At 32.2% G+C, this 14,708-nt stretch overlaps 1 protein-coding gene across 4 annotated transcripts in view; it reads right to left on the bottom strand.

The window, feature by feature from the left end:
• Window positions 1-4,011: 4,011 nt before the first annotated feature.
• Window positions 4,012-14,708, bottom strand: part of LOC129971177 (cytochrome P450 18a1-like) — a 35,003-nt gene continuing 24,306 nt past the window's right edge. For 2 of the 4 annotated variants that reach the window (XM_056084712.1, XM_056084711.1), the window contains 4 exons: window positions 12,778-12,899; window positions 10,942-11,197; window positions 7,920-8,110; window positions 4,012-4,231 (listed from right to left, as the gene is read on the bottom strand). In XM_056084712.1, the coding sequence (XP_055940687.1) occupies window positions 4,050-4,231; window positions 7,920-8,110; window positions 10,942-11,197; window positions 12,778-12,899 (751 nt within the window). In that variant the 3' untranslated portion in view covers window positions 4,012-4,049. The other 2 variants (XM_056084713.1, XM_056084714.1) reach the window with 2 other exon arrangements.

The raw sequence follows: 14,708 nt of genomic DNA, 5'->3' as shown, positions 1-14,708 counted from the left end.
TCGCGTCTTTTATAAAAGGATTATATCGATCTCTTATCTTATCTCAAATAGCTAAAAGATATATTTTCAAAACGCGGTACTTTGGAATTTTGAGCATTAAATTTATAACTTTAATTAATGGGTAATTTATGAAATTTATTTGATAATTACGTGAAAAAATAAAAAAAAAATAGTTAAAAGATATATTTTTAAACACGGTAGTTTCAAATTTTAGCCATTAAATTTATAATTTTAACTAATAAATAATTTATATAATTTATTTGATGAATTCGATTTTTTATATGCCATTCTATTTAATGTCTCATACTTTCGAAGATTTGATATGCAAATTTAAATTAGGTTTATTATTAAGATATCTAATTTAATAATTATTTGTTTATTATTAAATTAGATTTTAAAAGTAAGAATTTGACGAAAGTATAAAAAATGTTTTTTTTTATGAAATTAAACAAATTAGACAATGAAATACAAATTCAGAAAATTAATTTATATGTAACAATCAAATATATTTTGGCAGATAGGCTAAATAATATGAAATGCATAACCGTAGATATATAAAATAGGTTGAATAATGTACATATAAATGCACACATGCGTGCATGCGCATACATACACGTAAGCACGCGCAGTTTTGAAAATATTTTCACTTACCAAGCTACATATTTAAAAATACTTTTCAAATCTCTCTCTCTCTCTCTCTCTCTCACACACACACACACACACACTTCTGAACGGACAGCTGATCTTGCTTTGTCCCCTAACTAGTCTTCCAAATTTATAGGGATAGTTTGCCCCATTCTGGAATCACACATGTTCTATTTATTTTGGATTTCACATTGGATTTAAATCTGGGGTGAAAGTTGGTCATTATATCGGTTTCATTCAAGCATTTATACATGCGTAAAGATAACAGGTTTTTTCTGTTGATTTTAGTCTTGAACATAATTTAAGTTTGCAACGGAATACCATTTTTCTGTTTATTTTATATATTGTCATACGTGCCATGCTTTGTTTAAATATTCAAGGACATTGCAAATATTTTCGCTTTGAAATAGAATGCATTTAGATTAATTTTTTTTTCAATTGTCAACCTAGTAAACTTAACAATCTGAAGCAAGAGATAATAACCGGGAAATTTAGACACGAAAATTGCAAATAATTTTGCAATAGCTTCCGATTGTAGATTTATCAATACATTGATAAAGCTATGATCGTATCACAGATATACGTTATATTTAAAAAAAAACAAAGGAAAAAAACGTGGACTTTATTTCATAGAATTGTCTTTAATTAGAGGTGTGCAAAAAGATCTGTTTTTATTAAATTTTGATAAAAGAAATCTTCATACTTATCAGTACATTATCCTTAATAAGAAGAAATCTCATTTTATTGTTAGAATTTTAGAAATATAAGAAATGTGGAACAAGTTTATATTTTTCTGCAGAGTAGTGTAAATGTAATTGCTCAAAAATCCTAAAGTTAGGTATGTATTTTTAACGTATGATCTTTATATTCAAATTTGGTTTATTATAATCTGTGCTTATTTTGCAAAGACTGTGCTGATATGGTAATCCCTAATTATAAATCTGCAAAATTTTGAAATAAATGCGTCAGTCTGTTTTTATTTGTTTGTCTTTTGTATATAAGTACCATACTTTAAAATCACCATATCAGATAAATAAAATGTTGTCTTGTTACCACGGTTTTTAACTATTACAAATTTTAGATCGAATCGAAGAAATCGTACTTTGTACACTCTACTGGAAGATTAATATGGCGAAACAATGGAAAAACCAATAACAATTATTGGACTATAAAAATTGTGAACTTTAGCTAATGTAACCAATGCTCGTATTTTTATTTTTTGAATCCATCATATGCGTTTTGGGCTACATATGCATTTTGGATGTTTTTTTTCCCATCGACTGAAAACAAAATTTGACACAAATCTAGAATTTTAGCAGTTCAATTCAGTTAAATTTTATTAACGCCCCGTTTTAAAGCAACACTAGGGCTACTATGGGATAGATCTCGTAATTTTGAACCGCAGTCAGATGACAAGGACAACACCTAAGCTGGCACTATCCCTCTCCTAATTTCCATACCACACCTAGAATTTCAGCAACAAGATGGCATATTAAATTTCAATTACCTAAGTCATTGAGTTATCGCATTGCAAATGCACAAACCTGCACGCGGATCTGTTTTCCAATATTTAATATAGATATACTCTTTAGATTTTAAAACTGTGTACATTTCATCCATCTAGCTCTTTACGCTTTTTACTATTGTGTTAACTTATACTCGAACAGACATACAAATTTCTTTTGAGTGGATTTCATTTTAAAATTTGAAAGAAATGGCAGCGTAAAGATTGCATATCATATTTCAACAGTTTAACTTAGAATCAACAGTTTAACTAAGTATTTTTAAACTATCGTGTCCACAGGCAAACATGCAGGCTTGATCCCAAAAATGTATTTTTCGGACTCGGGAGATGTAAAACGAGGAGATTATTTAAAATCTTGAAGTATATGTTTTTTTTTTTACGATTACTTACGATATTTTCTGTTTGTATAATGAGAATTCAAGCATTATATCGAGATAGTCGAGGCGAAAAGAATCCCAATTCGATTAATTTCTTTTGTATCTGATTGCATTTAATGTTAAAAGAAAAATGATGTCGTAAAATGAAAATTTCGATCGCAGATAACAGATGTGAAATAAATAAGAAGAAAATTCCCCATTAGGTTTTGTTGTATTGCTTGCTTACGAATTCTAAATCCCTCCATGATTTTGCGCATGCGTTTGGATGGGTTTAATTCAGCAAAATAGGGGTGAGAGGAAAGAGGAAAGGAGGTAAAAGTAATAAATTCTGGAAATATCGCACATCCTTCCTTGTGTCACCCCTTAGAACCACGGAAAAGTGATCGTTTCAGAATTCTGAAACGACTAATACATACCAAGAAGCTGAATGGTTCGGTCACGAGTGACGTTATGGTTGGTGGTTTTTGGTTTGCCGCGAGAAATTCGTGAACCGCTATTTTGTTCAGTTTTTCGAGGAACACTATGGGACTCTTAATTCCAGCATTAATTTGCTATTGTCTAATTCGTCACTCCATGAACCTCCATTGAATTTTTAACACATTAAGCACCATATGGGACACTGGTGACAGACTTTGCATTTTCATTCAAGCCATATTTTGAGTGACAGTATAATTTTCGGGAAGACTGTCTTTATCATTGTTGATTGACGATAATCATTGAACAGAATTATCTCTTAATAAATCTTATTCTGAAGATCTCAAAATAATACATTTAAATGGTCGCAGTCTTATCATAATTTTAAATAGATCTCTTATGTTAGTATACCACCATTAAGAAATAGAAAGAAACCGGATATCGTGGGTTAGATGGAAAAGCTGCCACAATAGGTTTGTTATTTCCGCCCGTTTCCATTAAACCGGTTGCTAAAAAGCTAATCAATCAATCAATCAATGATCACTGAATGATTCTATCATTGGTGAAACTTTAGTTATACCATCAAGCATAAAGACAACAGATGGGGCTGAGGTTTGACAGCTTTTCTTGCTATTTCATCCCGATAATGGATCTTCATTTATCCAAACAATTATCAACTGAAAGATGGCGTCTCATCAAGTTTTTGTAATTGCATACTTGACTATTTTTCTATCATCGATTCTACACTCAAGAAATTAAATTTCTATTTGCAATGAATTAATTGAACTAATGTCTAGTGACAATCCCATAGAAATGTGTTAATGTCAAATCTGCAATTCAAACTCTTTCAGAGATTCTTTGCTCATCTTTATTTGGCGATTGTTAAGGGACGACTGATGCTTTGCATCTTGTCTGTCAACTGCTTATGGTTACTATTGGGTTACCACAAATTTCTAACGATTTGTAGGCCTTCGGTTAAAAAATTTACTCACTTTTAGTTATAAGTTTAAATCATGTTTTTATGTTTACGAGGAGAATAAAAATTACGTGAAAGTTTTCCAAATAATTTAATAGAAACTAATAAACATTCAAGTCTTTCGTTTGCTGAAGCACAACGCTTGAGGTGTTAAGCGAGCTGAAAGTCCGTTCACAATGTGAAATTCAGGTTTCACTCCAGGAGGTGTGCAAATTTCGAAATGTTTCACTGTTTCTGAGAAGTAGAACAATATTTCCATTAGGGCTATTACCTCACCTGGACAATTTCGTCTTCCTGAAATGAAAAAAAAATCTTAAAATGCTTTGGGCAAATGCTTTTTTGTTTAATCGGAATTACTTTGATTCTAACAATGCATCTATTTTCAATAGCTGAAAAATTTCGTTCAAACTGGTACATGCGTTGCATTTTTTTTGTTTTGATTTCAGTAGATTAAGTAGAAGATAAGTCATTGCAATTTTTTTTTTATTAATCTTGTTTCTATTTTATGTATGTTGGGTCGTGCAAGATATCGTTATTTCAATTCAAATTAGTTTTATTCAAACAAAAGAGAAAAAAAATCAGCTGGATTAGTTCTGTAATCATAACTGCAGACAAATTATGGTGATAATTGAAATAAATTAGTGAAAAACAAATTGACTGTCTGTCTATCTGTTGTTTTAAATGTGAAGTGATAATTCAAAAACACAATGATTTTTAGTAAATGTAAATCAGTATATCGGCTTGAGACCTGAAATGCAAATTTGTATCAAATTTTGGATCCTATTGGTAGGAAGGAAGGTATCGATTACATAATGATTGTCTTCTTTATATCAAAAACATAAAACGTAAATCACATGTCGCAATATGCAAAAGCCGATTGGTGGACGATACCGCTTTGATATTGATGGCCAATACCGCTTTCCCACCAGACTAACCCATTATAAATGTAAACATTGTGGGTTTAGGAGGGTTAATGGTATCAAGCATCATTACGGGTCAACAGGCCTATCTTCCAAAGGGAAAGGGTCTCACACATTGCCCCCTTCCTTTCGCAGACACAGAGGGTAAGAGGGCTCGGGCACCCGAGATAACCCAGATGATCGTCACTCCACCCAGTGAGGGTCTTTTCAGCATAAAAAGATTTTACAAGACTCCGAACATGAGTTGAGACTCGATCTACACTTGTGGTGAAAAAGAAACGAACTTACAAATGCTAACATCAGCTACTGTGGCAACGGATTATTTACATAGCAGTCTGTAACAAGATCACAGTATGATCATTTTATAACTATAAGTACAGACATAATAAAGCTGGTTTCCGGGCAACAGGAAGACAGACACTTCTGCTTATGCTTATGTCGGTTACATATGCTTGATGTATCCTGGCATATAACTCCCTAGTTGGATTTGGTGCCTCTCTTATATGATAATCCTTTGCGCGCTGCTCAGTCTTTTTTGTTGTTGTTAAGGTGATACAGTGCTTGCGAATACAAGAAGGACAAGACGAGAATACTTTCGCTTTGAAAACGGTTTACTCCACAGTGTAGTATATTCTTCAGAAAACGGAAGTGAAAGAAAACGATTATGCATTTTTGATGTTTTTATTTTTTTATTTTATTTTACTTTCTTCTGTAAACGTAGTATAAAAAATATAGTAACCGTCAAAAAAATTCTGACTCAATATTTTGACGAATCTCCACGTTTTAGGCAATCCTGAATTCGAAGAACACATTTTTGGAAAATGCAGGCCTTTTCTTCTGTCTGACTGTGAGCTACACGGATGAAATTTGATATACGGTATTTACACCAAACTTGTACATTTCTGTCATATTTTAAGCAAAATCCCTTTAGATGAAGTCTGTCTGTCCGGCTATCCGAATATATATTAAAATGATAACTACAAAATGAAGAGTACTAAGTGGATATAATTCGGCACACACATTTACAATCTATAGTGTGGGCACCTATCGAATTTTGAATCAAACCCAACTAGAGCTTGGGATTCTGTCGAACACAAAAGCGCAGAGTTTTAATTTTATGAAATTTGGTATCCGATTTTGTGGTTACAAGTGTAGTTCTGTGTCTAATTTTTATTTTAATCGGTTGAGAAAATAGCATCCAAAACAAAAATTCGATTTTCGGATAATATTAATTGCATGCCAAGGATTAATCGTCAAATAACCCGCCAAAGATCACACGATAAATTCAGAAAAAATGTTACATTCATGCCAAAGATTAATACTTCTTAACTATTGCACGCCAAAGGCGTTCTCTGGGATAACACCTTTATTTGAGAGTATGGGTGAAAGTTTTGGTGAGATCATCCCCGTTTGTTATCAATCACGTTTTTTTGGCTGAAATTTGACAAAGTACTACAATTTTAGTGTTAAGATACCATACCAAATTTCTATAAATCATATCGTTTCTGAATAATAGCGTTTACATACACGCAGATGTATAAATCAACATACCTTCCCTCCTTTTAAAGATCTGGTTCAAAATATGGAACCAGTGAATTGATATGGATCTACTATCAAAATATGGAACCAGTGGATTGATATGGATCTACTATCAAAATATGGAACCTGATATTGATATGAATCTATTATCAAAATATGGAACCTGATATTGATATGAATCTATTATCAAAATATGGAACCAGATATTGATATGGATCTATTATCAAAATATGGAACCAGTGGATTGATATGGATCTACACTTTAGACAGAAAGCACATGTAGGCCACAACGGAAACGAGGTTGCAGATTCCCTGGCCAAACAGGCCATTTCTGCAGGTACGCCCGTTCAATACCCAGCTCCTAGAAGCCATCTGAAAAGTATTGTAAATGAATTGAGCCTACAGCGATGGCAAGAAGAATGGGATAATGGCTCAACTGGCAGAAACATCCATCAAATCATCTCGAAAGTGTCCTTTAACCCGTCATCTTGGAATAGGCTTGACATTATCTTTGATAGCCCTTTCCCTTCATATTTCAAGAGATTCCATATTAAAGGATCTGATCAATGTGGCTGCGGCGAAGTAGGCGATCCCCTTCATTATGCCACTAGCTGCCCTCTCACCACATCTTTTCATCTCAAAAAACCCACCCACGACCTAGAAAATATCTGGTGGACCAACGTTATGAGAAACAAGATGTCCAAGGTTAAAATTAGAAATCTTGTGCGGTTCCTACAAGAGAACGAGGAATTGATTTCTCCAGACCCAAGCCCAGTATAAATTTTCGTTTCATTTCTCAACCAAGCTCTTCTCCAGAATATATTACCTTCAATAGATTTCATCTACTCATACTCCCCACCGAACACCTCCCTCATCATTATAATATTGTATATAGTTACTTTTTATGTGTATTGATGATATTTTATGTCTTTTTATGTGTATATTGATATTTTATGTCTTTTTTTGTGTATATTGATATTTTATGTCTTTTTTTTGTGTATATTGATATTTTATGTTCTTTTATCTTAATAAATACTCCCACGTATATCCTTTCAACCGACAGGGAATCCTAGAGATTCCAAGTTCGGGGATATTCTGTGGCGAAAGACAGTAAAATTATGAGTTAAGTTTTAACCATATACATTTGTCGTTATTATACTCGTTTGCACTCGTATAAACAAAAAACTTTATATAAATGGTTTAAATACAAAATTCATCAAAAATCTACAAACTTTTTGTAAGAAACCATGTATTAAATTTTATGCATCTATTTCAAAAACATTTTTGAGTTATGCCTGTTAACAGACATAATTCGGAATATGAGGGGATTTTTTTACACCTCAGGGTGTTCTGATACTTAAAAATTCAATAAAATCTTAAAAATCGAATTTTTTTTTGACGATTATAATACTTTTTCTTCACATACATTGTATAAGGAAAAGTATTAACTCAATATGTATATTACTCAAATTGACTAGAAAATTTTCATGATAGAAATTTCAGTTCCACGAAAAAATACATACCAATTGAAAAGGGTACATAATTTGTAGATGGTTTAACAAGTTGTGTTCCATCAGCTGATAAGAATCTTTCTGGCCGGAATTCTTCTGGGTCGTGCCAAAAAGCTGGATCATGATGTATAGCCCAGAGGTTAGCGGTAATTTCTGTGCCCTTTGGAATTACATATCCTTTAACGGGGATGTCCTGGCTCGCACTAGATTGTTAGAAAAGTTTTGAATGAATTATTATCTTGTCAGAACTCCAAGGATTCATAATTTCCGTGGAACCTGAATAAAGAAGAACCGTTTAAAATATTCTACAATACAACTTGTGGTAACTTTTTATGGTTCAAGAGAAATGTTTATTACAAAAAGAACACAGGAATAGTTAGAATTGGATGCAGAAATCTATAATCTTAAAATTCTATATTAAGTGAAAAGTAGTATAAATAATCGGAGATATAAAAATTGCCAAACTCAAAAGAATCAATTCGATAAAAAGAAAATTTGAAATTCAAATTCACATACAGTATTTTATCAACATGAAAGAAGTTAATAGTTAAAAAGAAATATTTGGACGAATTATAAATTTGAGCCAAAGTTATGTAGAATTCTATATTATTTTCATACATTCAAGATTTGTTGCATTATTTATGATATTCAAAATTTTCAAATGATAATGATAAGACAAATGATAATCTACTTATGTAAAAAAGTAAATTGTTTAAAAGTGATATTTAGGTCAATCACAAAATTGGGTGAAAAATTTCAGAAGCTATATGTACAGTTATGAAATGTTTTCATGGATTTTTGCTGTTATCATTGATTTTCTTAATTTTGCAGGATATAATCAGTTTTCTCGCCATTTTAAAAATATTTAAATGAGAAAAAGGAGGTTTTCGTGAATGCAGAAAAAGAAAACGTTTTTAATATAAATAACAAATATAAAATCATCGAAGTTTTATTACTAATATATTTAATAAAGCCATAGAACATTTCATCACAATTTGTATGGACTCAGGTAAAACACTTCCGAAAATAGGAAGTCTGATTTCAAAATGATTATAAATTTTCTTTAGATGGAAGTTTTAAAACAGCTCAAGAGAGCCTCAAATTGGAACGTTAAAATAACAAACTAAATAATAAAAAAACCGAAGAAAAATTAAAATGAAATCTACGATCGCAAATTTCAAGTTATCATGTGAGAACATAATCATCTTTTAAGTCATTATTTGTCCTAATTAATTTAAGTCATTAACCAGTTTAAACCGGTTTGAAACTTCTCTATCCCTCTCTGTCTCTCTCATTTTTTTAAACTTTCATTTTTAATTTTTCTAGCTGGCAAACAAAGTTTTGTCAGCTAGAAACTTTGATTTGAGATGAAATAACTATGATGTCATAGTTCTACCTCAACCTTTTAAAAACGCATCTGCTGTAGAAGCATATTTAATAATATAGCAATACTGGTAAAAGCAGGTAAAAAAATATATGCGATTAAAAGATGATGAAAATTGCCATTTATGCTTTATTCACTGCCTAAGCGATTTTGAGCTTCAAAACCCCTAACCAAAACAACATGTTCTCGCATGATAATAAAGTAAAAATTGCTCTATCTGATATTACGAATACATATTATTACTTCTATGGGCAATTAGGCTCATATCCAGGAAGATAATTCTACAGGAAGTTTAACGGATGTTGGATTAATGATTCCCGGCTCATGGCCAAAATTCGTACACTTTCGAGAACTTTTTGAAGACTGAAGGTCATTGGTCTGGCACCCATTCAGCGTTCGTAAGAGATATTTGTAAAATTCTCTTCTTAGTTATGAAACTATCAACACACAAATGTAATAACACGGTTGTAACTCCTTATGTTATCGAGCTGATATACTCGACGCTGTTAGAAATGAAAATCCTTTCATGTAAATATGCTTAAAGTAAAAATTGCTTTTGTATAAATATTCAATTCACAAAATCCTTTTCTTGCCGTCTCAAATGTTTTTAAATTAAAATTAGGATATCATGTGAACCAAATGGTTTTTAAAAACCGCCGATAACTAATTTTCTCCAAAAGTTTTTAACGTTTGTTTTATTAGTATTGCAGTTGTTTTTGAGAAATGCTTTAGTATAAGAAATGTTATTTTGCTTTGAGCGTTTTATTTAAGATTTGATTTAACTAGAATTACATCCTACCATAAGGCTAGCAAAAGCAAAGTCAAAATAAGTATTAAAATAAAGGAAAATATTTAAGATAATAGTGATAGAGTAGTTTAAAATGTAAAAAAAGACAAAACTTTTGTTTTAAATTAAAAATTAATTATTGCCCAAATTAAAAACCTTTAATTAATTGAATATTTAATACATTTTTGTTCTTTGAAAGGTTTTAAAGGTAAAGGTTAACTTTAAAGGTTAAAGGTAACTTTGAAAGGTTTAAGGTTATTTTGTACTTTGAAGGTTAAAAGTATTAACCCTAACCTTTTACATTTGTATATCCGTATCTTTATCGTGCCCCGGTTAATTCCGGGGCATTTTTTTAGGAGGAGATGTGGAAACATGCATGCAATTCTTATATTTTATATATATATATATATATATATAAATAGTTACAATGACTTTTATTTATATTAAGTCATATCAGTGACTCCGAATCGCCCGAAGGCATACGGATAAATAATACTGAATGACCGGTCCGCCGCAACAGAAATATTGGCGGGAACTGTGGTTGAGTCCTAAGGACCATCACCGGCCACGGTACAACCCTTCCCTAAGGAAGTACGTCCCGTCAGCTATGGGAGGAGCCAGACCTCCACCTTTTCGTGTACCCTCGGGTTGACGGGAACCAATCACCATGCCGGAAGCTTCTCATCCTTATTTAGAGGTGCTCCCTGGAGGAGATTTATTCATATTAAAATAAAAAAATAGTGTTCCACCAAGCCAATCTATAAACTATGGGCCAGGTCTCGCCACATTAAATAATTTTAGTATACCAACAACGACAATGATGATATATATTAAAATATATTATGATTATGTCGACTACTTACAATCTTGTTCCACTGAGTGGAGTGATGCTTCCATATCGTTGGCCTTCCATGATGACGGCGAATGTGAAAGGAATCCTTTCTCTTTCTTCATACCGCGCCCAACCATCTTTCCCTATAACTTCCATCAACTCATTGTAAACTTTATCCTGGACATCCTTATGTTGGCACATGAGTCGAAACAGCCAGATGAGGGAACTTAATATTGAATCACTGCCGCCCAGAAACAGAGCGGTTAGGTGTCCTCGTAACTCAGTTTCTGTAAAAGAATGTAAGTAAGCATTGGAATTATTTAGATAAAAGGTTGTATTAACAATTTTCTGACTATAGTTCAGTTACATTAACTTCCCGGTTTAAAGCAACACTAGGGTTATTTTGGGAAGGATCTCGTAATTTTGAACCGAGGTCAGATGACGCGGATGACACCTGAGCTGGCAACCAACTCTTCAAACTTTCGTGCCACACCAGCGGGAAAACGTCTATCCCCGACGGAATTAACGTACGCAAGACCCGCTTATACGAAGGTTTTTCGGTGGAATCGGGCTTCGTACTTGAAACCCTCCGGTTCCGAAGTAGAGACCTTACCACCAGGTCACCGCGGCTTTTCTGGCTATAAGTCTGACGGTAAAGGCAATTTCTTTTTGTACGGAGAGATAAGGGGAAAAATTTGCATGTCTTCAGTCTTTTCAGCTTCTAATCTAATAAGATTAGATCCATGAGAATGAAAAAAGAGAAAAGTCAACTGATGAGATTTTCACGTTTGTAGTATATGCACAGATTAAAAAGCAGTAGAAGTTAGAGAGTTCTTATGTGAGATTTTCAGAATAATATGGTATCTAGTATCTTCCATAATAAGTGGTAGAAAACACACGAGTTGATATGGAATAACATTTATATTACTTCATGCTTCAAAAGAGGCAGATATTAAAATATGATAGCAACTTCTTCGAGATAAATGATTAAAAATTCTGTACAACGAAATAATTTACTTGTAACTGCTTATCTTAAATTTTTGTTTTGTTTTTAATGTACAAAATCCTCTTACAACATAAGAATTTAGACCTAAATCGCTTTTCCTTGCACACACACACACACACACACACACACACACACACACACACACACACACACACACACACACACACACACACACACACACACACACACACACACACACACACACACACACACACACACACACACACACACACACACACACACACACACACACACACACACACACTTAAGAATTTTAGTTCAAATTGCACTCTTCTACAACAATTAATTGATTTTATATTAAATTTTGAAATATATCAGACTTTTGGTACAAATTTACTCATAAATTTTCATACATTTACTTATGAATTCAATATTTTTTAAATTTTTGCAATTCTTAATTAAAGCGTATTTATTAGTTTTGAAGCTATTTTCTTTATCTCATAAGAAATGTATGTAATTTTATGTCCTTATGTATAACATACTTATCTTCTTTTTTATTACTTTATAGCAGTAATAAAAAATATTTTATATGTATATATGTTTCACGATTTTGTTATCTTTTTTTATTTCTTTAATGTTTAGATTGCTATTTAATTATTTCAATTTAAAAGATACAGACATAATTATTTTCTAGTTGCTGAAAATATTCCAATATTTCTCAGTATACACTACTTTGGTCACATTTTGTGCAATAATATTCTAGAGTAAAAAGTGCTAAATAAACTTTTTGACAAAGGAAGTTTTAAATAATTACCGAGCTCAATATTTCTGTTTTCTTCTCAAAAATTCCAGTTAACAACAGCATCAGCAATAATAATAATAACGATTCGCGATTCCTACCTGAAAAATAACGCTTTGCGCTTTCAGATTCAGACATCTTTGAAAGAGTCTCCAGGTAAGAGTTTATGAAATTTCTCTCAGACATGCACTCTGGCACTGTTTTGTGACGGTTGATTTGTTCTCTGCAAAGAAAAAAGTACCAAGATATAACAAAAGTTATTTACATTTTTAAAATTATACTTATATTGTACACACATTTCGATCTTTTCTAATTTTAATTTTACATTGCTGTAATAATGCTATAAAGCTTGATTCTAATTCTCATCATTTTTCTTCTCTCTGTTGCATTCCCTCGGGGGGCACCCCTAAATGAGGATGGGACGTTTCCGTTATGGTGGTTGGTTCTCGCCACCCTGCACGGCACACAAAAAGGTGGGGGTCTGGCTCCTCCTATCGATGACGGGACGTACTTCCTCAGGCAAGGGTTGTACCGTGGCCAGTGATGGCTTTTAGGACTCAACCCCAGTTCCTGCCAGTGATGATGTAACGATGGTTAGGTCATTCAGCAATTTTATCCTTGTGCCGTCGGGCGGGTAAAAGAGTCAGTGATATGACTTCTCACTGCTGCAGATAGATCATGGCTGCTCGATTAGAAATTTGCACCAAATTACGGACAATGATCTTTAAACTTTCCAACTGATTTTTAGTTAAAAATTTAATCAAAATTTTGAAAATTCTTTCTTAATAAGTACCTACTACAGAAGAGGCAAATGCATGTCTAATAAGTAAATTGATTAATTTTAAATTGGATTATAAGCCCAGTAGAGAGTTTGGAAAATTTTTTAATTATGCATGTCGACACAACACGCAATTTTCAAATAATATTTAATCTTCGGATTTTATCATGTTGAAATATTGTTACCAAATTTCAACAATTTTCTTTATATTGGAAGATTGCAATTACATTAAACAGGGTCAATAGTAAAGGATAAAATGTAGGATAAAATAGTAAAGGATACTATATTACAATAAAACTAATTTGTAATCTCTACTGATAATAAATGAGAATGTGTACGTGTGCATGTTGCCACTATACTGGCAGATAGTTTGGTAAAATTTGACTAATTTGATAAAAATACACACTATAGGTTGGGAATGGGCATCTTGGAGCGAGTCCCTGAAATTTTTTTAAAATAAACACTAAGCAGGACTTTGACCTTTTCCGACATAACTTCCTCAATCATTATTGTATAAAACTGCATTTTACATCCTTTTAAAATTAAAAATTATTCTTTTAATGATTTTAATTTAATTATCTCGTAATATTTTCCTGAATTCTAATAATTAAAAAATATTTTTATGTATATTTCCAACAATGGATTTTAGTTTGATTAATCCATTAATCATGTTATTTTCTTCCATTGTTAAAAGCAAAGGGTAAAAGATTATATATATATATATGTGTGTGTGTGTGTGTGTGTAATGATATTTTAAAATCTAAATTTAAGCTTAATTAATTTCCAAAGTTTAAATTAGTTCATATTCATTCTAAAATATTCTCTTATTTCCTGATCTCATTCCTATTTAATTAATGCAACAAAAGCTCTGTGAAAATGCTTTAGTCAGCAGTTCCCACACTCCGAGTAAAGGGATGAAATACAGTCCAGCAAAGCACATTCTTTTAAAAGATCCCTATGATTCCCTTACTTGTGATTGACACGTGTTAGAAATCCCTATTAAAATCTCACAGTATATATTCACAGGGTTAAAATTTTCATCAGCTTTTCCTCATTTCGTTTCGTGTCGTTCTGTGTTGTGCTTGTCGCTTCTGCTTGTTCATAATTCTTGCCTCCCAGGATGCAATAAAGCGAACTTAAAAAATTTAAAGTCTTCTTCTCTATCTTTCGCCACGATTCTGCTTCAAAAATTATTAGTTTTTTACAGGATAGTTTATGTACGCAATGGACAAAGCAAGTGTCCATCGTGTATAT

The sequence above is a fragment of the Argiope bruennichi genome, chromosome 6 (assembly GCF_947563725.1).
Source record: "Argiope bruennichi chromosome 6, qqArgBrue1.1, whole genome shotgun sequence".
Taxonomy (NCBI): Eukaryota; Metazoa; Arthropoda; class Arachnida; order Araneae; family Araneidae; genus Argiope; species Argiope bruennichi.
This window is presented reverse-complemented; position numbering and strand designations above follow the sequence as displayed.